Source organism: Engraulis encrasicolus, chromosome 13 (assembly GCF_034702125.1).
Source record: "Engraulis encrasicolus isolate BLACKSEA-1 chromosome 13, IST_EnEncr_1.0, whole genome shotgun sequence".
Classification (NCBI taxonomy): domain Eukaryota; kingdom Metazoa; phylum Chordata; class Actinopteri; order Clupeiformes; family Engraulidae; genus Engraulis; species Engraulis encrasicolus.
In genome coordinates, this window is record NC_085869.1 from 34,053,590 (window position 1) to 34,078,593 (window position 25,004).

Sequence of the window (25,004 nt, forward strand, 5' to 3'; positions counted from 1 at the left end):
CCTGATTACATGTTACTGTGTTTTGAAAGTAATCCCTTATATTACAACATTGATATATTTAAACTGTAAGGCATTACACTACGTTTGCACTACTTACACTATTCTCGCAGTCATGGGTGAGCGGTTAGGGCGTCAGACTTGCATCCCAGAGGTTGCCGGTTCGACTCCCGACCCGCCAGGTTGGTGGGGGGAGTAATCAACCAGTGCTCTCCCCCATCCTCCTCCATGACTGAGGTACCCTGAGCATGGTACCGTCCCACCGCACTGCTCCCCATGGGGCGCCACTGAGGGCTGCCCCCTTGCACGGGTGAGGCATAAATGCAATTTCGTTGTGTGCAGTGTTCACTGGTGTGCTGTGGAGTGCTGTGTCACAATGACAATGGGAGTTGGAGTTTCCCAATGGGCTTTCACTTTCAAAATAACTAAATATGGATTTACAGTGTATATCAAATGCATGAGTCATGACTCTTTGACCTCCCATTCAGGTGTTTTGGTAGCATGCAGACTAGAAACTAGCTGGGTCAGGAATAGTCTCTTTCTGATCCACCACACTGGACAGGTTACAGTAAAATGTATTGTAATTTAAGTTACGAGCATTGTAACTGGTATATATTACAACTTTGTACTGCCTTAAATTACTGTGTTACAGCAGAAAGTAATGCATTAGAGCAGTGTTTCTCAAAGTGGGGCGTAAGCCCCCCTGGGGGGGCGCGGAGGCATTTCAGGGGGGCGTGTGACATCTGATTTTTTTTTTTTCCCAAGGAAATGATTTCCTGTCTCGCCAATAAGTCAGTAAGTTAAGTAAAGTAAAGCCCTCACCAACATTATATTATTAATAGTCATGAATTTGAATAGCATAGGAAATTAACACACATCTGCATTCGACTGCAGTCCGTCTTTGTTTAACCTCCACCAGTCACCTTTCTTTTGATTCTGCGCAGCGATCGCAAAATTAATCTGCGCGAGTAGGCCTACTGCTGTTGCTTGGAGGGGGGGGCTCGGAAGCATTCAGACCCTCTGAAGGGGGGAATGATGGAAAAAGTTTGAGAACCACTGCATTAGAGTAATTCATTTTCCAATGCATTACTCCTCAACACTGGTGATATGCACATGTGAACATGTTTGTGTACAGTACAGTATATGCACTTAGGACTATGCAGTGGAGATGTGGGGGCAGCTGTGGCCCAGTGGTTAGACATCTTGAAATCTTCTATTCTTACTTTTGAGTCATTAAGATATGTTTATCTTTTTCCTGACTCAAAATTAAAAAGAAAATCAGCTAAACCTGAACCTGTGATTGGTGGTGATATATATATATTTTCTAGTATTGAGTGGTAGTACAGGCCTACTGTACAAGCAGTAGCTATTCTAAACACATAGAGCTTAACATAGGCCTTAACATAACACATAGGCCTAACCTTAAGATTGATGAAATTATGTCCATAATGTTGCTCATTCCAAGACGGGTGTTCTGCACGCTTGAGGTTGGCCATACTCCTAAGCACCAAAGGTGCAACTGATATCATTACTAATGCTGCACCACACATTGTCCACAAGATGGCTCCAGTACCAACCGTTTCACCTTGCCCTCTACTTATACAAGTAGTGGCTCCTGTTCAGCTGCTGAAAGACCCAAAACACCCAGTGACACCATGATTCATCACTGATGATGTGCCCTGACAAACAGCATATGGATACTACCAAAGCAGTAGTGTCTTTATCCACCCTAACAGCACTCCATCCAAACAGATCCTGAAAACAGGCCATACAGGTGATTATGGTAATTCATGCCAATAGTGCAAATAGCATGACATAGGGAAGTCGAACAATACACGCAAGTTAGCATCTGGCAATTTTGACAAATATATATTGCTGACAAAAACATATGAACATACACAACATTTCTGGGCTTCCAATATAAAAGAAAAAGGTCTTTTGAAGTTAGCTAATCATGTAATAACCTTTATTTTAAAAACTTCCATCTTGAAAATAACACCTTTCCTGAAGTTAGATTTCCCTTGATTTTTAGTATGTTAGTAAAGACACCTTGATGTATTGAAATCAGTTGAAAAACCTTATGTATCAATTTTTGGGGGGTTGGGTGGGTTTTGGCCATAGATGTTGGCTACTCGACTAGCTGTAATAGGCCTATCCTCAACAGGGGGGCATTGGCCATGGCCATTCTTTCTCCACTAGAGGTCACTCTAAGGCTTTGGTCTTATGTTGGATCCCACAGCCCTTTATTTATAATCCAGGCGGACCTGTATCCAATGGCTCTGGACTGGATCCAGGAACGGAATAAAGAATGGCTGTAAAAAAAAAAGGATAATGATGACAAATAGCCTTCTCCGTTCTCTGTTTAAATTCTTAAATGGGTGGGTTCCAGCTACCTGCTGGACATGTTTCAGTGCACCAACCAGGTCACTAAGGTTAATCGAGAGGAATTTGCTGGTAATTCCAAAAGTCAGTAGAAAGTGTGGAGAAGCAACCTTTAACTACTACGCTGCAAAGCTTTGGAACCAGCATCCAGATTAGGTAAAGAAATGCATCCACTATTGATAATTTTACATCTAGACTCAAGACAAAGCTGTTCTCAGATGCCTTCCCCTAGCAGTTCTAAATGATGTGTTTTCAATCTTTTTTTAATTCTAATTATCTAATGTTTTATATCAAGTTTTTAATTGTCTTTGTCTTTTTATTCTAATTATTTAATGTTTTTAACTTGATTTTTAAATTTTCTCTCACTCAAATTCTTTCTTGTTACTTTTTTATTATGTGAAGACCATTGCACCGTGTGTGTGTGTGTGTGTGTGTGTGTGTGTGTGTGTGTGTGTGTGTGTGTGTGTGTGTGTGTGTGTGTGTGTGTGTGTGTGTGTGTGTGTGTGTGTGTGTGCTGGGGTGTCGTACAGGGGTGTAAAGTGCGACTGAGTTGCCAGAGCCCCTTGTATATATATGGCCCACACATAGCTCCAGTGGGCCCCTCACAGCTACATAAATTGGACTGATTGTACAAAGGGCCCACAATTTGCAGCTACGCCCCTGTGTGTGTGTGTGTGTGTGTGTGCGTGCGTGCGTGCGTGCGTGCGTGCGTGCGTGCGTGCGTGCGTGCGTGCGTGTGTGTGTGTGTGTGTGTGTGCTCCACTGTGGTTGCAGTGACACAGTACTGTGGCCCAGTCCCCCAGACCTGACTGCTGTGCTGGATGGTATGTGACGCCAGGCAGCACAGAAACACGGCATATACACATTTAGACTTCCAGGAAATTAAGGGGAGAAATCTGTGTGTGTGTGTGTGTGTGCGCATGCCACAACTCTTGTCAGCATACCATACAGCAGTGATGATGTGGATGATGTTGTGTCTTCATGATAAGAGAGATCACAGGAGATCACACAGCTCTGTGATTCATTTTGGAAACTTGTGCAGCAACAATACTTGATATAAACTCTGCTCCTGGTGGCATGTTAGTCAGCGAGAGTACGTCACTGAAACCGATTGCATCTGTGTCAAGCTGTGCTGTGCTGACCTGTGATGTGTGAGGTAGGCTGGGCTGGGCTGGGCTGGGCTGGGCTGGGCTGGGCTGGGCTGGGCTGGGCTGGGCTGGGCTGGGCTGGGCTGTGCCATGCTGATGCTCTGCTTTGCTGCTGGGCTGTGTCATGTTGTACTGATCTGTGCTGTGAGACACACGCAATGAAAACCCTCCAGTAAGGATCACATGCTCAGGCCTATGGAGCAAAGGTTAAAGATGAAGAGTACACCCTTAGATTGAGAATAATATAATATAATATACAGTAATATAATATAATATAATATAATATAATATAATATAATATAATATAATATAATAAATATAATATAATAAAATATAATATAATATAATGAGGATTTGCACAACACGTGTATGCAACACAGTAGGCCTAAGTAAAACATTCCATAAAGACACCTATTTACTTAGAATAAAAAAAAATTATCACACAAATATGAAACATCGACAACTTGAGCTTCAAAGAATTGAGCAATATCTGTGATCTACTGTTAGACTTTTTTTATTCCTCTCAATCTGTGATATTTTTTTCTTGTCCAAAATGTTCCTATTTTGTCGGTCTCGTCTTCTTTATCTACCCTGACAGGATAAGGGACAGCTCCAGTCTGTGTGTGTGTGTGTGTGTGTGTGTGTGTGTGTGTGTGTGTGTGTGTGTGTGTGTGTGTGTGTGTGTGTGTGTGTGTGTGTGTGTTGGTATGTGTACCTGTGAGCATGAGTGTGTGTGTGTGTGTGTGTGTGTGTGTGTGTGTGTGTGTGTGTGTGTGTGTGTGTGTGTGTGTGTGTGTGTGTGTGTGTGTGTGTGTGTGTGTGTGTGTTTGTGTGTGTGTGTGTGTGTGTGTGTTGAGCTGTCTTATCTCAATCTCTGAGGATGATTGACAGCTGCTGTTTACCTCTTCACAGAACAGGAAGTGGTCATGAGTGCAGCCAGTCTACACTCAAGTCAGCTAATAACCTCAGCAATTCAATACTATAGCCTACTCAAACCTAATAACCTTCAATACTATACTCAGACTGATGAACTCAGCTATTCAACACTGTAGTCTGGTTAATAAACTCATTCATTTAACACTGAAGTCAGCTAATGACCTCACTAATTCAACACTAGTCAAGCTAATGGCTCATTCAACACTGCAGTCAAGCTAATAGCACCTTCCACGGCTTACAACAACACTGCACATTAATGTAAGTCAAAGTGTACTTTATGGTCAAAACCCTATGTACCAAGGGTCAGCACAGAAGTTTGAAATTGCACATTGGAGACTGGTTAAATGCAGTCAGTTAAACTAAACATAGACAATAGATAAGACATTGACAATAGTCACAGACACACAGTGTACAGTACAAATAACACAATGATACATGAATTTACATTCTTTCTGTGACACATTCACTCAGAAATACACACACACGTGTGCAGTAAAATAAAAAAAAACATACAGATACAGACAGGTACAATAAACACACACACACACACACACACACACACACACACACACACACACACACACACACACACACACACACACACACACACACACACACACACACACACACACACACACACACACACACACACACAGTGTGTGTGCAGTAATCTGGTGATCTTTTCTGCAGTCCTCACCACCCTCTCTAGTGCCTTCTTGTGTGCAGCTAGGCAGGTGCCGTGCCAGACAGATACGTACAAGTCTTCACATATGCATGTGCATGTGCATGCATGTGCGTGTGTGTGTGTGTTTGTGTATGTGTGTGCGTGTGCGTGTGTGTGTGTGTGTATGTGTGTGTGTGTGTGTGTGTGTGTGTGTGTGTGTGTGTGTGTGTGTGTGTGTGTGTGTGTGTGTGTGTGTGTGTTGTGGGTGTGTTTGTGTGAGTGGGATAGAGAGATCTGACCTTGTGAATATATGTATGGTGAATATATGGGCAATGTTGTATGTGATGACTTTGTGTCTTCTTCTGTATTGGTAACACTTTACTTTACGGATCGCTAATAAGGTGTTAATTTCATACTAATTTCTCAGTAATTTCAGTCTAATTTTATGGTAATAACTGCTTGTTATTAGTAATAACAGCAAAATAACCATATGGTTTCCGGTGCAATTACACTATAATTTCTCATTAATAACAGCAAAAATAACCATACAGTTTCCAGTGCAATTATGCTGTAGTTTCTAGTTAATAGTAGGCTAATGGAAACAGCTACTGTGTCATCATAGTAGTTAGGTGGTAGGTATGCCAGTAACTAAACGGTATCAGCCGAAGTAGTTTCATACTAATTAGGCTTCATCAGGGCCGTAATGTGCAATATTTCCTCTTCCTATGTTATTGCATAGAAACGACCACCCAAGCATCCTTGTATTATTTCTGCTTAATTACCTTGTAAACAATTGAGTAGTTATATGGAAATAAGATAGAATCAGGGCCGTAAAAATGCATATCACCTATTCCACTCAATTTTATGGAAATTACATATTTATATTCATATTTATTCATGGTCTTAAAATGTCTTATTTCTTATTTCCACTCAATTACTTAGTTATTATCATTTTTAATACAATATAGACTAGCCTACTATGAAGTGATTCAAGTACACAGACAAACACATTGTGTGCAAAACTTTATTTATTTTTCCAATCAGTTATGAGATTCATGTTCACTGATGTGAAGTTGTCAATCTGCCACCATCCAGAGGAAGTCCTGTGAACACAAACAAACAGAGAAGTCAACTGCAAGACCGGTTTCACCACGTTTATTTTTTTCTGTTATCAATTCACCATCGCTAAATTTGCTTCTGAAATGCAGTACCATGTTAAATGCACGTTGTAAATCTTCCTCAGGCTGACAACATAGCTGATTTACAAAGGCAAACTCTAGCTAGCACCTAGCTTCAGTCATTGAAAACATGGTGGGCAGAGCTAGCTAGTGGTTTCCATTGTAAAGGTACTTCTGTATGCCGTTTCATTTCCAGAACAAACATAAACCTAACACTAACTCATAAAACATGTTTGCATAAGGCTAAAGTAATTCGACGATTGAAGGTGGATGAAATCAACATCAACACCATTTTAGCTCACCTTGAAAGTTACCCTGGGGTCCTTGGTTGCTGCCTGCGTGCCAAAGCACTGTGTGGTGCGTCTCAAACTCCACCCTTGTGTGTCAGGGTACTCAATTAAACAACGTCAGCGTCTCTGAGCCATACTGCAATCAGAGCGGGCAGCGTACAACTAGAACGAGTGTGCTTGAAGTACAGAAGTATACTGATTGGGACGCTCCTGTTCTGCAGTAAACAAACTTTCGTTGCCTAGCAACAACAGGACTCGCCGGAGTCGCCGCCGCCACCGCGAGCTAGTTCAACTTCAGTGCAGCAGAGCCAGGCAAGGTAAGCTTCCTGACAACGAACTTTTAATGTAGTTCTAGCTTTAACCTGCTTTCATTTTGTCTCTGAGCATTGAAGGATTTTAACTGTATACATTGCAAACACGTCTTATCAGCCGTGTTTGTGCTGAAATGGCATAGCCTACAGAGGTACATGGAAACCACTAGTTCTAGCTAGCTCTGCCCACCATGTTTTCAATGACTGAAGCTAGGTGCTAGCTAGAGTTTGCCTTTGTAAATCAGCAACGATGTCAGCCTGAGGAAGATTTACAACGTGCATTTAACATATGGTACTGCATTTCAGAAGCAAATTTAGCGATGGTGAATTGATAACATAAAAAAATAAACGTGGTGAAACCGGTCTTGCAGTTGACTTCTCTGTTTGTTTGTTTGTGTTCACAGGACTTCCTCTGGATGGTGGCAGATTGACAACCTCACATCAGTGAACATGAATCTCATAACTGATTGGAAAAATAAATAAAGTTTTGCACACAATGTGTTTGTCTGTGTACTTGAATCACTTCATAGTAGGCTAGTCTATATTGTATTAAAAAATGATAATAACTAAGTAATTGAGTGGAAATAAGAAATAAGACATTTTAAGACCATGAAAATATGTAATTTCCATAAAATTGAGTGGAATAGGTGATAATGCATTTTACGGCCCTGATTCTATCTTATTTCCATATAACTACTCAATTGTTTACAAGGTAATTAAGCAGAAATAATACAAGGATGCTTGGGTGGTCGTTTCTATTGCAATTAACATAGGAAGAGGAAATATTGCACATTACGGCCCTGATGTAGCCTAATTAGTATGAAACTACTTCGGCTGATACCGTTTAGTTACTGGCATACCTACCACCTAACTACTATGATGACACAGTAGCTGTTTCCATTAGCCTACTATTAACTAGAAACTACAGCATAATTGCACTGGAAACTGTATGGTTATTTTTGCTGTTATTAATGAGAAATTATAGTGTAATTGCACTGGAAACCATATGGTTATTTTGCTGTTATTACTAATAACAAGCAGTTATTACCATAAAATTAGACTGAAATTACTGAGAAATTAGTATGAAATTAACACCTTATTAGCGATCCGTAAAGTAAAGTGTTACCTCTGTATTTATGTATGTATGCTACTTGACACCTTAATTTCCCTCTGGATCAATAAATGATACTCTACTCTACTCTTTACACAATATTAATGCAGGCAGCTTTGGGCTTACTGCAAATCACTCATCTTTCTTGCCTATGGACAGATACAAAGCAATGTGTTTAACTTATTCTGGCATATCTACATCCTGTTGACTTGTCGTCACATGAATGACTGAATTTCAATGAAACCATGGCAGTCAGCTTGTCTCCGTGAGCTGTTTGGTTGGAAACAGTTGACTCAGAAGAAAGAGAAGAAACTTGTACATGCACACAAACCACACACCTTTGAAGTGGATCGCTCACGTCAACTCTCAGCGTCACCACAGTGCAATGCCTGTACAGCACTTTCTGAGTTACAAAGAGTTTGGTATGAATTGTGCTCGTGTGTTGGCTAGGGGAATGACTGACCATTGCTTTCCCCTGTCCTTGGCCCGACAATCACTGAGGTGCTGGGTGATGAGGTACCCATTAGAGGAGGACATTTTTAGGGAATTCCCGTGGGTCAAAATGTTAAAGATGCGCGGGAGCGGGAATGAAGATGAATGGGAGCGGGCAGGAGCAGGAATAAAAATGAACAGGGGCGGGCAACAGCGGGAATGCCAAAAATAGATGACGATTTTTATCATATTTGAAACAACCAAAAGTAGCCTACACCTGTCCATTGTTACACAATGTCACCCTGGAGACGACGTGTGCGTAGGCTATGAGAGAGGACAGCATGAACTACTGGGAGTCGCTGATTTTTTTCATAATAGAAAAAAAAACATTTAAAAAAAAAAAATTAACGAAACAAGACAAACGGGAGTGGGATTGATTTTGAGTCCTTGTGGGAGTGGTGACACGAGGCAGAGCAGGCCTGGGATCCTTTCCAACTCCGCAAGTGAACCCCAGGGGGAAGAGGAGGCGGCGCTTGGTCCAAGAAGAGGTGAGGGCAGCAGAAGAGGAAATCAGATCTTGCCAGTCGGTGGGCATGACACAGCAGGGGGCCTGGACGAGATGGGAGAAGGCGTTAGAGAGGAAAGTGACCTGGACTGACATCTGGAGAGCGGAACCTCACCGCATCAAATTCCTTGTCCAGGCTGTATACGACGTGCTGCCCAGCCCATCAAACTTGCACACTTGGGGCTTAGCAGAGTCACCAGCATGCCCTTTGTGTTCTAAGAGAGGCACCTTAGAACACGTCCTAAGCAGCTGTTCCACAGCGCTAGGAGAAGTGGAGGCACGACCAAGTCCTGAAGACCATCGCTGAAGCCATCAGCACAGGACTGGCATGGGCAAAGCAGTTCCACCCCCCCAAGAAAGCCATTGCCTTCGTTAGGCTGGAGAACCAGTTGCCCCATCCGGAAGAGCACCAGCAGGAATCCTGACCTCTGCAAGGCAATGGCAGCTGCTAGTGGACCTTGAAAAGTAACTCAAGTTCCCGAGCCACATCGCAGCCACCACCCTTCGCCCTGATGTTGTACTTGTGTCAGACTCCACCAAACAAGTCATCATGCTGGAGCTGACAGTCCCGTGGGAAGACGGCCTGGAAGAAGCCTTTGAAAGGAAGCTTTCCAAGTACTCAGGACTGGTCAGCGACTGCCAGCAATCAGGGTGGAGGGCTAAATGCCTCCCAATTGAGGTAGGCTGCAGAGGCTTCGCAGCTCGGTCCCTGGCCAATGCACTTGGAGGCTTAGGCATCGTCGGACACCAGAAGAGGAGAGCCATCCGCAACACCACCGAAGCGGCAGAGAGGGCCTCAAGACGGCTATGGCTTAAGAGAGGCGAGCCATGGAGTCGTGGTAGTTAGTCAGCCAACTGTACACAAGCTGGGGACTGATCACCCCCGGCTGGGTCGCCTGGATGAGGGTGTCTGATGTTGAAAGACCCAAAACACCCAATGAGTTCAGGAACATCACCGACGATGTGTCCAGTCGCATCAGCAGATGTATTTCCACAGTGAGTGGGAGTGGGCGGGACTGGGAGACATTCTTTACAGGAGTGGACGGGATGGGATTTTTTTTTTTTTTTTAACTCCAGTCCGGGAGGGGACGGGATGGGATTTTTTTTCTGGGACCGGGATGGGACGGGAGTGAAAATCCACTCCCGTGTCATGCTCTATACCCTATGACCGAGGCCTGAGACTGAGGTACCGTCCATGTTGCATGCCATTGATCTGACAGCCCATTAATGCGACAGCCAATGAGTCCAACTGTGCACAGTATAGAGATGCAAGTAACTGCCTGATAGCATTCGCACATTCAGAGTGTGCGTGCAGTCTCGCTCGTCAGACATTCAGAGTGTACAGCAGGACACCCCAGTTGTGGGAGAAGCAGCACATTGTACAAATGTAACTAAAATCAGACAAAAATCTGAATTTATTCATGATTTGAAGCTCACATATGACACGAAATCCAACAGACTCTTTTCCTGTATTAGCCTACCTGACCTGTGAAATTGACAGGCCCATACCCAATCTCAATAACGTCCAGACCCTGAAGTTCGGACCAATGTGTTGTCAGACCAACGGGTTGTCATAGGGCACCAGACTAACTAGAGCTCTAGAACCGGCCCTGAATCCATGGCTGAAGTGCTGTTGAGCAAGCCACCTAACCCCACATTGCTGCACATTGGCCGTGTACATACTGTAACTGACTAAGTCGCTTTGCAGAGGCGCATCTTGTCAACAGGCTAAGCAGGCAGCCGCTTGGGGTCCCCAAGCCACAAGATGGGGCACAACAACTCACACTTTCAACTGTAGTGACGATCATTTGCTTGGGGCCCCAGCTGACTAGAATCGCCTCTGTCTCTTTGGATATCTGCAGCTTGACAACTTTTCAGTATTTATGATGAAATGCAACACCATTGTGACAGCCACTTTGCGTCTTTGAGGTTTCTCATCAAGTCATTTCCTGCTGTGTCCCATCCGGGGCCGTGGTTTGGATGTAACCAATAAGAAAGCTTTCTGTTAACTTGCGTGTGTGGAGGTTTTTATCCTGTGTGGTTTCTCTGCTGCCACAGTGTGTGTTGCATCCGTGTATGTGTGAGAAGGAGACGCCGAGTCCAGAGAGAAGATGAGAGGAGCGGCATTGTGTCTGATGCTCTGTGTCCTCAGCTCTGCACACCACAGTGAGACAAACTTTATCTTATTACCTTTGCTTGTTTCTTTGTTTGTTTTTTTGTTTACAGTTGTTTGTTAGTTTGTTTACAATTGTTCGTGGGTTTTTTTTTGCTCATATTCATAACCGTTAATCACTTTGGTTGTTACATTGCTCTTGTGGCCATACACTTATTGTCACCAAAATGGTAATGACCACGTGTTAAGCTCAATTACTGTAACCTATATCATAGTGGCATTGCTATATGACATTTTCAGATTCTTAAGTAACAGATTATTTCAGCAAGTGGTGAGCGGGATCCCGGGCAGTCCCATCTGCATGAAAGGGCCACAGAATTGAAATTACCTCCATTCAGATAACATTTGGTCCCACTCAAAATAGTGTTAATTTTTACTCTTTGGTCAATGTAACACTTTCATAGTTTTTAAAAAAATGTATTTTTGGGGCATTTTAGCCTTTATTCAGATAAGACAGTGAAAGAGGGACAGGAAATGGGTGCCCACTGTAGGGCCTAATTTTTTCACAGTTAATTCTACACAATATTATAGACCTATAGAGTTGAAAATATACTGGCCACCTGTAGAATCGATTTACCCTGACCTTTGACTCCATGTTCGAGTAATTGGACTCCCCACAGTGTTGTAAATAGCCTATACTCTATCTTACCATAATATGCGGGTGACTTAAAGTTAGACTTGGAATGAAGGGAAGAGTCTTCATATCACTCAAAAGTTTGAGACTCTATATTCTATGGCAGCGGTTCACAGGTGGAATGATCATCAACATAAAAACACCAGCGTTACATGTAATATGACTTGAAGAGTTGAAATGAACTCAGATAACATTCCTCTAAAAAATTATGTTAAAGGGACACTGTGCAGGAAATGGTCAAAAAAGGTACTGCAACTATGCTGCTCATTGAAACTGGGCTCCCTATTGCCAAATTTGATCTTTACATGAATGTTTACTGAGTAATAAACAAATATTTTCTAGTATGGTCCAAGTACAGTCATGTTTGTAGCTTAAAATGGCTAGTTTTGGAAATTCAAAATGGCGGACCATGGAGAAGCTCCCCCTTTTCATGTATGAAAAGTGCAATGTTTCTAGTCATAATGAATACTTAGAATCTGATGCTGGTGGTAAGTATTCATGAAAAAGGTAACATTAGTGAATGGGCAGCATGAATTCTGGAAATAAACAACTAAAAAATTCACACAGTGTCCCTTTAATTTTACTCTTTGGTCAGTGTAACATTTTCAGAGTTAATTGTACTTACTGGGTAAACATTAACAGCTTTACAGTTGAAATTGCACTTGCTAATGCCCTGTGTACACCATGCGCAAGTCTGAACAACCTATGCTACCTGAGCAACGGAAGTCATTATTTTTCTATGGAAGGAAGGTGAATGAAGCTACCAGAGCGAATTTGCCAGGAGCGAAGCGAACTGAGCGACCAGAGGGAATTTTAACGATTAAAGTCAAGCTAATATTTTATGGTAATGGGCTATGACGCGGTTAGCCGAAAACCAATTGGAACGTTCATATCCCGGAATTCCCCAGACTGTCAAGCTAGAGCCGTTCTGTGATTAGCTAAATCAAACCTGTCAATTCCGCGTCCAGAGCGAATAAAGCAAATTCATGGCAAAACTTCTTCAACGACCTCAGCTACCTGGGTCGTGTAGGTCGTGCTTGGTGTATGCGCAGCATTAGGCCGCTTTCCCACCAAGGCAGTGAAGCGTCACGGGATGGAAGTGATTTATACCGGCGTCGATGAAAATACATGGAAACATATCTGTTCTTCCACACCAACCGGCGCTAGTCGGGCGTCAGCGGCTGTGGGGAGGTTTGAACAAGACTGGCCATGCACGCCGACGCCATCGGATGTGAAACGCAGAGTAGAACACACTCGCCGAAACTAAGCAGAAAGACCTCATTTGTCTCGCTTCTGTTCCGCGACGCCTTGGTGTGTATTCGGCCTTATACTGAACCTTACTTTGACCGTTTAACTCAGTGTTCATTTGACGCTTCACAGTGTTGTAAATGCTCTATCTGGGTGTATGTAAGTTTACTCTGAAACATTGACAAATTTTTTTTACAATGTAGGGTAGGGTTGCACGATTATGGAAAAAATCATAATCACGATTATTTTGGTCAAAATCGTAATCACAATTATTAATCACGATTAATGATTTTTTGCAGATTTTTTTGAAAATTATAACAAGATGAAATATAACCAAGAAGAATGAATTATATACGGGATGAGCAAAATAAAATGAATTATAATAATTATGTAAAGGCAATAGCATGAAACTTAGGTGGACAGATTTCTGGCCAGAAACTGTCAGTTTGTTCTGGCTTCAAGCACGCTCTCAAAGGTAGGTCACCATTGCCACGATTAAATCACGATTAAAATTTGGACTTCGATTTCACTAATTTATCACAATTTTCGATTATTTTCAATTAATTGTGCACCCCTAATGTAGGAACAAAGTCGGAGATGGGTCTGACTGAGGCTGGCCACTTTAAGACTTGTTAAGATAAGTTTGTCGTACCAGAATACAATCACCATGTCATAAAATATTAGTAGAGGCATAATGTCAGTGTAGGCCTACTACTATGGTGCGCCTATGAAAACTTTTAAGGCTATTGTTCCACTAGTGGAACGATGTACATAACATTATGGGGCAAATTACTAGAGATGGGATTTATGGGTCTTTGACAGGATCCGGAGCGTTCCTTTCAAAGACCCGTTAAAAGAACCCTGCTCTTTTCTCCTCCTTCTTCAGACCATTGTGTTGGTGGTCAGGTTTGACAAGGTGCACTAAATGCCTCATCGTGGTGGTGTATTTGTTTCTTTCATATGTGACTTTGGTATTATCTGGTATTATTTAGAATTTCTTCCAATTTCAACATAAAGTTGTAATGCTCTCGCTATATCCTTGAGTTGCCAGTATTTGACAACACAGCTTTTTTTTCTGTTCAGCCCTTTCCGAGATCCTGGCCATTTTAATGGAGGCATGGTTTTACATTTTTAAAAAGCATCTTAACATACTACAAATATCATCCCAAAAGTTATGCTACATCACACATCTTACAATACATAACAGCAGGGGCGTCCGCCCGATCATGGTCCTTTGCTGTTTCTTCCTCTCTCTCTCTCTCTCTCTCTCTCTCTCCCACTCATTTCTTGTCACACACTCTCATTGTCCTGTCCTAAAGAAAGGCAAATCTAGAATATAGTATAACAGCAAGAACATTTCATTAATTCACTATCTGAAATTTGGATTAATCATGTACGCATACATCTCCGTTCTCGCTGGAGAACACACTTCCCGTGATCGGAGATCGGCTGTCCACTCGGTGGACTGATCATCAAAAGTGTTTCATGGGGTCAGCATTCGCGGACCACTGCACTGGAGAAGCGGAGATAGTTGGATTACGCGGCGTAAGGGGCAAGATTGCTGGCCGTGGTGCTGAAGTACTGCCACGGACATTGTCAAGCTTGGAAGAACGGAGCGCCACTGAGAGCTTAGGCAGTATCTGCGCCTGCAGATACAGTCCCAGGAAAAAGTTTGTACACCCTTTGAAATTTCTTACATTTCTGTCAAAATTGATCATAAAACATGGTCTGATCTTCCCGGAAATCTCAAGAAGGAACAATCAGAGTCTTCTTTAATTAATTCCACCCAAACATTTACATGTTATCATATTTTTATTGGTCATAAGGCCATAACATTCACAGGAGAGCAGGGCATAAGTAAGTACACCCTTGCATTAAGTAGGTTTTAACCCTCAGTTAGTTGCCATATCATCAACCAGACTTGTCCTGTAGTTGCAGATCAGATTAACAAAACAATCTGTTTGTATCTTGTCTACCTCTTCTTTAGAGAACTGCCTCTCATCAGCAAGGCTTGTGGGATGTCTGGAGTGCATAGCTTTCTTGACTTCATGCCATATAATCTCAATTGTTTTTTGTCAGGGCTTTGACTGGGCTATTTCAGAATGTGTATTTCATTATTATGAAGCCATTCTAAAGTAGATTTGCTTCTAAAGTATGGGTTGTTGTCACATTTCAGGACCCATACTCTTGTGTGCTTCAACTGTGTGACAGACTTCCTCACGTTTTTTTTCTGTAAAATATCACAATAAACTTGAGTTCACTGTTCCACTGATAATGGCAAACTGTCAAGGGCCTGAGGCAGCAAGGTAGCCGCATATAATGATGCTCACGCAACCATACTCAGAAGAGGAGATGTAACCAAGAATAGCTAAAAATGGGATTCATTCTGCCAATCTAAAATTAATGGGGTTTCTGTCCAAAAAAATATTGCTGCACCTTTGAGGTTTGCGAAAAAGCATTTATATGCTTCATAGAATTACTGCAAAATATTCTGTAGATCAACGTTGAAACCAAAGTTGAATTGTTCAGGGGAACACACAATGTCATGTTTGGAGGAGAACTGGAGAACCACACCTTCACCAAAACATCATCTCTACCTTTGAGTATGGTGGCGGGAGCATAATTATATGCGGCTACCTTGCTGCCTCAGGCCCTTTTCAGTTTGCTATTATCAGTGGAACAATGAACTCAGAAGTTTATCGAGGTATTTTACAGAAAAAAGTGAGGTTGTCTGTCACACAGTTGAAGCACACAAGAGGATGGGTGCTGAAATGTGACAACAACCCATACTTTAGAAGCAAATCGACTTTAGAATGGCTTTATTATAATGAAATACACATTCTGGAATAGCCCAGTCAAAGCCCTGACAAAAAAACAATTGAGATTATATGGCATGAAGTCAAGAAAGCTATGCACTCCAGACATCCCACAAACCTTGCTGACGAGAGGCAGTTTTCTAAAGAAGAGGGAGACCAGATACATCCAGATTGTTTTGTTAATCTGATCTGAAACTACAGGAAACATCTGGTTGAGGTTATTGCGACTAACTTAGGGTTAAAACCTATTTCATGCAAGGGTGTACTTACTTATGCCTTGCTGTCCTGTGAATGTTTACATCTTATGGCCAATGAAAACATGAAAACTTGTAAATGTTTGGGTTGAATTAGTTAAAGCAGACTCTGGTTGTTCCTTCTTGTGATTTCCGGGAAGATCAGACCATGTTTTATGACCAATTTTGACAGAAAGGTAAGAAATTTCAAAGGGTGTACAAACTTTTTCCTGGGACTGTATTTGAGAGGTCTGAACGAACGCCCCCCCCCGGCCAATGATGGTGCTGGGAGTAAGGTGAACTGGAGAACTGGTGAACTGAGCAGAACGCCTGATGATTCGACTGAACAGTGAGGTGAACGGGAAGGTGGTGGGTGCGAGCGAGAAAGCACATTTCCGACCGGAGACAGGCAAGGCAAGGCAAGGGAAGTTTATTTATATAGCGCATTTCATACACAGGTGCAACTCAATGTGCTTCACAAAGTTAACAAATGTAAAAGAAAGGAAACAGGGAAGAAAGAAGGAAATAAATTAGAGTCAAAAAACATTTAAAACATTAAGATAAAACACAAGGTAAAATAATAAAATAAAAGGTGAGCAGAGAATAAATGCTGTGCAGTCAATTAAGGAGCGTTCCAAATTTCAATGCTCTGAAATTATATCGAATGATGGCTGAGTGGGGAATGAGATTACGGTGGGTGAACTGGCGTGCCAATCTTTTCGCCCTGAATTCCGACAAATGACAGTTGCGCGGAAAGTAAAATGCAGGTCGTAATTAGAGCACGCTTCTTCCGAACTTTCAGTTTTGGGATGATATTTGGGGTATGCTAAGATGCTTTGAAATAATTAAACCATGCCCCAATTATCCAATCACCGCTGCTGGTCTGTGTGTGTGTGTATGTGTGTGTGTGTGTGTGTGTGTGTGTGTGTGAACTGCTGGAAGGCTAATTGCACCATGTTTAATGTAAATGTATTTTTGTATTATACTCTATTAGAATGGCCAGGATCTTGCAAAGGGTCGAACAAAAGAATGCTGCAAGGTTGGGTACTGGCAAGTCAAATTTCCAATAACTATTTTGTCACCAGATAACTTTTTGGGGAATTTTTAGGTTTTAAAATTCCGTACACTTCTAAGTATATTACATATCTCACCACTCTCTACTCCAACAGTTCTTGGCATCGGGGTGTGGCTGTGCATGCAGACTCTATTCTACTGTTCTATTCTGTTCTACTAAAATGAAATAAATACGATTCTATTCTGAATGAGGCATATTACACTCCACTCTCTATCCCAGGTGCCTCTGAATTCGAGATGTCCTGTGCATGCAGACTCTATTCTATTCTATTTTATTCTAATATGTTCTATTCTATTCTATTCTATTCTATTCTATTCTATTCGATTCTATTCTATTCTTGTGAATTGAAATGAATATAATTCTTGTTCTAAGTACTGAGTCAAAGTCCTACATCCCACTCTACTCTCCATTCCAGGAGTCTCTGACTTTGTGGTCTGGCAGAGTGTGTTCTGTTCTGTTCTATTCTATTCTATTCTATTCTATTCTATTCTATTCTAAGTGCCACTATATTCCACTCCACTCTCTACTTCAGGAGTCTCTGGCTTCGATGTTGCTCTGCGCAGGCCGACTCTGAACCCCGACGGCACGGTGTCGGTGAGCTGCGAGCACAACTCTGGCGACGCCTTGGCGCAGTACGACACCAAGCTGATGAGCGAGGGCCAGATCAAGTGCCAGGACAAGATGGCCGGCTGCAGGACGGAGAAGGAGGGCTACCAGAAGGTCACCTTCACGCTGTGGGCTCTCCAGGCCCGCGACGCAGACAGGCTTTACCTCTGCAAAGTCACCAGGATGAGCGAGCAGAGCTTTCCACCCATCACCTCCAAGGACAGCAAGGAGACCACGCTCTTTCAAGGTATACCCAGGCAGGCACTTGCACTGAAAATATGAGACAGTATTTAACTGTGTAACTGTTGTAAATGAGTTGTTAATTTGATTTACTGTACTACAATTGACATTTCATTTTTGTAACTTGTGTTGCCTCTTGGCCAGGACGAAAAAGACGAAAAAGTCTTTCTCCCTTGTAAAATAAAGGTCAGATAAATATGTTAATAAAAATATTTGCAGACAATAGTCCTGATATCAGACAGTGCTGCTGATAATGTCACACAGTTGCTGTTATTATTAGAGTGAAGAGTGGGAAAGAAAGCTAGTAGAATGGAGAGATGGGGAAGAGTTGGGAAATGACCCAAGCTGGACTCATACCTGGTTCAGTATAGCAAGAGGCCCATATATGGCACGGATGTGTACAGCACCCCTACCCCCGATCACACAGTATTGAAGATATCAGATGCATGTTTCTAATATCAGACCGTATTGCCCATAGCACACGGTATTCCCGATATCAGCCAGCATTCCAAGTAAACTGTATTCCCACTATCAGACAGGATTTCCTGACAGACAGTATTCCTGATATTCCCGTCAGTAATCCAGATTTCAGACTTTCCCAATCCCGACATTAACTTGACGGTATTCCCTGTGTGACTTCCAGACTGCAGGATTCCTTTCCCTCCTCCGCGGGCCTCCAACTCCAGCACCCCGCCCCCCACCTATGCCCCACCCTCCACTGCTCCAGGTACATCATGCAGCACATACAATAGAAACACAGTGTGGATGAATGTGGTGGATGTGTATGGCTGTGATACTGTATGTGTGGGTGGGTGTTAGGATTCTGTGAGTCAGTACTAAAGACTGTAATTTTGTTGTACTTCTTACAATGACAAATAATAAAGATGTTTTGTATTCTATTGTATGTATATAGTGTATGTCTATTAATGGTACATACAAGCACAGTCTGCTCACAGACATGTAGTTGGCCTACATACCATAGACATGCAGTATATACAGTACCATAGACATATTACCTGTGTAGTGTATCATGCAGTACAAGTACAGTCACACAGGCTGCAGCAGACCGTTTGTCTCTTGTGTTTGCAGTTATTGTAAAGAGTAAAGTGATTCTGCAGTTACCAGCATCTGTTCTGTAAGCTTTTCGTGGATCTTTTTTGACTGTTTCTATAAAATACAGACCTTTGTTTGTTTGTGTGTGTGTGTGTTTGCGTGTGTGTGTGCGTGTCTGTCTGTCTGTCTGTCTTTCTGTGTTGTGTGTGTTTGCGTGTGTGTGTGCGTGTGTGTGTGTATGCCTCTGTCTATGTGTGCGTGTGTGTGCGTGTGTTCGTGTGTGTATGCCTCTGTCTATGTGTGTGCGTGTGTGCACGTGTGTGTATGCCTCTCTCTATGTGTGTGTGTGTGTGTGTGTGTGTGTGTGTGTGTGTGTGTGTGTGTGTGTGTGTGTGTGTGTGTGTGTGTGTGTGTGTGTGCACCCCTATGTGTGTTGTTCTGGTTGCCAGTGTCTGTGGCTGGCTCCTCGGGGCCCCTCTCCTCCCCTGTTGACCCGCTGCTCTGGGTCCTGGCTGCTGCCTGTGGCCTGCTGGCCCTCTACGCACTCACCATCACCCTGCTGCTCATCAGACTCAAGGTGGGGCACGCACACACACACACACACACACACACACACACACACACACACACACACACACACACACACACACACACACACACACACACACACACACACACACTACTGACTTACTGACTTACCGTCATCCTGCTGCTCATCAGACTCAAGGTGACACACACACACATGCACGCACTCTTACACACACACACACACACACACACACACACACACACACACACACACACACACACACACACACACACACACACACACACACACACACACACACATACAAACACACAGATTTCTCCCCTTAATTTCCTGGAAGTCTAAATATGTATATGCCGTGTTTCTGTGCTGCCTGGCGTCACATACCATCCAGCACAGCAGTCAGGTCTGGGGGACTGGGCCACAGTACTGTGTCACTGCAACCACAGTGGAGCTCACACACACACACACACACACACACACACACACACACACACACACACACACACACACACACACACACACACACACACACACACACACACACACACACACACCGTTTCAACAATGAACTTGGAAGATGAACCTGTCATGAACTCTCTGTTCTTCTGTCTCTTTCCTCTCTCTCTCTCTCTCTCTCTCTCTCTCTCTCTCTCTCTCTCTCTCTCTCTCTCTCTCTCTCTCTCTCTTCCGTGTGTGCTCTACTTTCACCCTCTGCTTTCTAGGTCAGTAGGCAGGAGGTGTTGTATGACACCCTCACGTATGTCCCAGTGCAGGTAAGCGCCCCTGACTGAACCGCATTGCTCAACCATTTGTCCTTTTACACACAAACCAGGAAAGTTGCTGGAATGTGTAAATCAGTGGTTCTCAACCTTTTTTGAACAAGTACACCCTAGACCTTCCAACGCCCCTTTGACCTCATCATAAGCCTGCCAACATCCCCTTTTGGTATAAAAAAACAAAATACAGCCACCTACCCCCCCTATGCCCCCCAGGGGCGGGCTGTAGAACCCCCATTGAGGGCTTTTAGGAGTATAGCTTTTAGGGGTATTGTAAGTGTGACAGGAAAGTACTGTCACAGAGAGTAGAGAGAGAGAGAGGTTCCATTGGCCCATTGTTTCCGAGTTCTATTATTGCAAGGGGGAGGGGGGGAAATCCCCCTTTAGGCAGACCTAGGCAGACCTAGGGACTATTCTATTCAATGCTAGGAGTATTAGGACACGCCCCTTTAGGCAGACCGGAACCTGGTCACGTTAGGTGCCCATAGAAACCTATTATGTTGCCATATCTCTATATACTTAAAGAATCTCTGGTACTGTAGTAGGAGAGAGAGTGCTGCAATGACCCTGTATACACTCGAACCTGGGTCCCCATGTGTACGAGCACTCATGGGTTGTCATAATGTGTAGGCTTTTTTTCCAGACACAGAGGTGTCCTAGGTGTGCTTCACAAACTTAAAATGTTGGTCTCCTCTAATATGGTTTTGTTGTGCTTCACCCACAGCACCTCCAGACCCGTCCCCAAGGCCAGGTAAGACATCAGCTGTCATTCAGAACATCTGACAATGTGCTGCTGAAAAGTTAGGAGCAAGTTACTCAAAAACTGTAGTGCATTACTGATTACGTGTTACTGTCTTTTCAAAGTAACCCTCCTTACAATAGAATATTACTATACTGTATTTAAAATGCAAAGCATTACACTACGTTTGCATTATTTCAGTTACTCTCAGCAAAATAACTACATATAGATCTGTCAATTTAGAGTTTAAATCAAGCTCATGGCTCTTTCACCTGTCATCCAGGAGATGATCGGTAGCATGCAGACTAAAAAGTAGCCGGTTCAGGAATAGCTTATTTCTGGCCCACCACACTGAACACCTTTAAAATCCAGGTTACAGTTAAATGTATTGTAACTTAGCCTAGAAATCTAGACGCCCCTAGCGACCGCAAATTGAATTTGCTGTACGGGTCTGGCTGCTCTAGGCTAATTGTAACTATATATTACAGTTAGGACTGGGTACCGAAATTCAATTCTTTGATGGAACCGAATTAAAAGCTAAGGTTCTACTTGGAATCGAAACGTGCCTTGTCTGTCGGTTCCACGTTTCGGTTCCTGAAGTCTGACTGTCAGAGCCATCAAATGTGTGTTTAAGCACGCGGCCATTTCAGCCAATCACAAGTGTCACAAACTGACCACGCTCCTCCTCTTCCCGTTTCGCACCTCATTTAAACGATTGATAAGACAGCTGATTTTCAACCAGCTGATTGTACTATTGAGAAACAAAAACATGCCGTCGAAAGCGTGGCTATATTTCAGGAAAGTAGATAAGGAAGGAGCGCGCTGCAATATCTGCGATAAACTAATAGGCTATCATGCAAGAATGGCAATAGGCCTACATCCAACCTGTTCAAACACCTGCTCTTGCATTCGATTAACTTGCGTGCGGAGTTGCAGCATCTTTACAACGGCACCGTCAACCTCAACTATGCTATAGCCTACCGTCAACCTCAACCATGACCTCGACTCTTCAGGAAGATGTCTCTGACTCCTTGGAAACATGTTTTTCCATGAAAAGAGCTAACTTAGAAAGAACTGGTCTTGTGTTGGGGACGCACAAATGTAGCCTATTTAGACCGTCGGTTTAATTCGAGGGAACAAAGAACACTCGACAAAAAAGATTTCCTCTGCATGTTTTTTATCTCGTCATTTTTTTCCCTAACAGCCATGGAAAGCGCTATTTTTTCACTTGCAACAGCGGCCGCTTACAGTTCAATAACTTTTGAATGAAAGAACATAAAAACGTTCCGTAAAAAACTGTAAAAAGCTAAGAATCTCAGCTTTCGAACAAGCCCTAACACATGTCTGTATGTCTAGGTTAAGGAGATCGCTGGCTGTTAGGGAAAAAAATGACGAGATAAAAAAAAAAAGGTTGGAAAGCGCTATTTTTTCACTTGCAACAGCGGCCGCTTACAGTTCAATAACTTTTGAATGAAAGAACATAAAAACGTGCCGTAAAAAACTGTAAAAAGTTAAGATTCGCAGCTTTCGAACAAGCCCTAACACATGTCTGTAGGTCTAGGTTAAGGAGATCGCTGGCTGTTAGGAAAAAAATGACGAGATTAAAAAAAATGGTTGGAAAGCGCTATTTTTTCACTTGCAACAGCGGCCGCTTACAGTTCAATAACTTTTGAATGAAATAACATAAAAACGTGCCGTAAAAAACTGTAAAAAGCTAAGATTCGCAGCTTTCGAACAAGCCCTAACACATGTCTGTAGGAGAAGGCGATCGCTGGTTATATATATATTTAGGCCTAGATTCACCATGGCGTGAAAGCACAGTGTTGCAGCAGCTGATCATACGGCCCAGTTCTAGTCCCTGTATGGAAATGCATGCGAGACAGCACCATCGAGACCCCGTCAAGTTTCATGAATAGCCTATTTATGAAGCCTAGTTGTGTTAGAACAGTTCTGCAGTAGGCCTACCTAGTAGAAAAGCCCCAGCTGTCGACAGACTGGGTAGCGTAGGCTACATTAAAAAATCATGTCAGGCACGCTTGACATTGGATTGGTACCAGAAGTGAAGTTGCACCGTACAGCAGAACAATTTTAATCAGACATGAGTACATTTATCAGTATCAAAACCGTTTATTATACTTGCCAAGCCATGCCGAGAGGACAACTTGCAGCATGCAATTAATCATGAATGCTGTATAGAATTAAATGCCTTTAACCCGCCATTGCTTAAGTCACGAGGAGCTCCGCCCTGTGGCAGGCAGGGAAACTCATGATTTACAGACCCGTTACGCCATCTACTGGCCACTTTGGGTAACTGCAGGTTTAATTCAGGGTTTCTAGGAACCGAAAATGGAACCGTTCTGGTACCGGAACCGAAACGAAGGAACCGGAAATGGAACCGGAACCGAAAATTGTCAATCAATACCCAGGCCTAATTACAGTCCCACATATTCCATGTAATGCAACATTTACACGTAAATATTTAAATTATATCGCAGTACATAGACTGTACATGTTATGCATACTTATTATTTATACTGCATATTAGATGGGGAGTCACATGGGCAAATGTTTTGGTCACAGTCAGACCATCCAGTGCAATCACTGAAATGTGAACTTTGTTCAGTGTTTGCACTGAGGATGGTTGTGACCGAATTGCGATAACTCCTTTGAAAAGTACAAAAAACACCCATTTCTTATCAGACCCCTTGATCAGCATTACCTGGATTTGTTTTGTTGATAAAAATGTAATTGATTTTCACAATAAGCACATTTATAGGTGAGACATGTTTTTTTGCCTAAAAGTCTGTGTTATATCTTCTATCCCCCAGGTGGTGCGGGGCGTCAGAGATCCCAGTGAGGAGTACATGGACATGCGCGAGGTGCAGAACAAGAGCAGGATGCCCCGGGACCTCAACTACAACTCCCAGCACGCCTTCACCAATGGCATTGCTGCTTAGAACCTGACCTTAGGCCTCAGCTAATGGCATTGGTGCTCAGAAGCTGACCTCTGTATGCCTCAGCCAATTGCATTATTTCTAGAAACCTGAATTCTGTAGGCTTCAACCAATGGCATTACTGCTTCGTAATAGGGGTTCTTTGGCCTATGGAGCAGAACATTTGCCAAACATCCCTTCATATCATTGCACCCCAAATTACTGTTACTGATTGTTTTAAATTGTCATTTTAAGGCACAAGTGAGATGAATAGTAACTGTTTTTATTAATTAAATGTGACCTTGCTGTAGCAATTCCTTGTTTTGTGCTGTAATCTGTCACTGACCACTTGGCAATGCACCACGGACCCCCAGGGGCCCACCTTATAGTATTTGCATTTGTGTTTGTAGTTAAATTGCCAGGGACAATGCAGTGCACATTATTACAAATACAAACATGACATGACAAGGCCATGACAAAAGTTGAGGATGTGAATACATTTCTCTGTATATCTGTTCTGCTGTTTTTATTCAATAATGTGTGTTTTATTCAACTGTGTGTGTACAGTGTGTGTGCGTGCGTGCGTGTGTGCGTGCTAGTATGTGTGGAGATTATGGGGACAGTCCACCTTTGGACCTACTCCCAAACTCACCTGCAGAAGGTTGGTATGACTGAAACATTGTAATAGATGGTGTGGTAGACTTGACGGTGCGCTTACACTTTTTTAAGGACAGACTCTGCTCCAAACTACACAGGCCATGTACCTCTGCTGTTTCCTACTTGTAGGCCTAATGCCTAGTGTGTGTGTGTGTGTGTGTGTGTGTGTGTGTGTGTGTGTGTGTGTGTGTGTGTGTGTGTGTGTGTGTGTGTGTGTGTGTGTGTGTGTGTGTGTGTGTGTGTGTGTGTGTGTGTGT

The 25,004-nt window shown here is 42.9% G+C and overlaps 1 protein-coding gene and 1 long non-coding RNA gene across 2 annotated transcripts; one reads left to right on the forward strand and one right to left on the reverse strand.

Annotated features, from left to right (window-relative positions):
• Positions 1-6,137: 6,137 nt before the first annotated feature.
• LOC134461712 (uncharacterized) lies at positions 6,138-6,580 on the reverse strand. Its single transcript, XR_010037374.1, has 2 exons — positions 6,339-6,580; positions 6,138-6,230 (listed from the first exon to the last, which is right to left on the reverse strand). It is a non-coding gene; the product is annotated as an uncharacterized LOC134461712 (long non-coding RNA).
• A 4,507-nt stretch (positions 6,581-11,087) lies between these two features.
• Positions 11,088-24,538, forward strand: si:ch211-67e16.3 (uncharacterized). Its single transcript, XM_063214590.1, has 7 exons — positions 11,088-11,180; positions 17,726-18,046; positions 18,683-18,766; positions 19,542-19,669; positions 20,365-20,415; positions 21,143-21,169; positions 23,986-24,538. The coding sequence occupies exons 1-7, from the start codon at positions 11,126-11,128 to the stop codon at positions 24,112-24,114; spliced, it is 795 nt and encodes a 264-aa protein (XP_063070660.1). The 5' UTR covers positions 11,088-11,125; the 3' UTR covers positions 24,115-24,538.
• The last annotated feature ends 466 nt before the right edge of the window (positions 24,539-25,004 follow it).

What these genes read in the sequence shown, in the direction of transcription:
- si:ch211-67e16.3 (XM_063214590.1), top strand. Translation starts at nt 11,126, where the DNA reads ATGAGAGGAGCGGCATTGTGTCTGATGCTCTGTGTCCTCAGCTCTGCA. An exon ending in GGAGACCACGCTCTTTCAAG is followed by an intron (nt 18,047 to 18,682) that starts GTATACCCAGGC and finishes TGTGACTTCCAG; the next exon opens with ACTGCAGGATTCCTTTCCCT. An exon ending in TGCTGCTCATCAGACTCAAG is followed by an intron (nt 19,670 to 20,364) that starts GTGGGGCACGCA and finishes TCTGCTTTCTAG; the next exon opens with GTCAGTAGGCAGGAGGTGTT.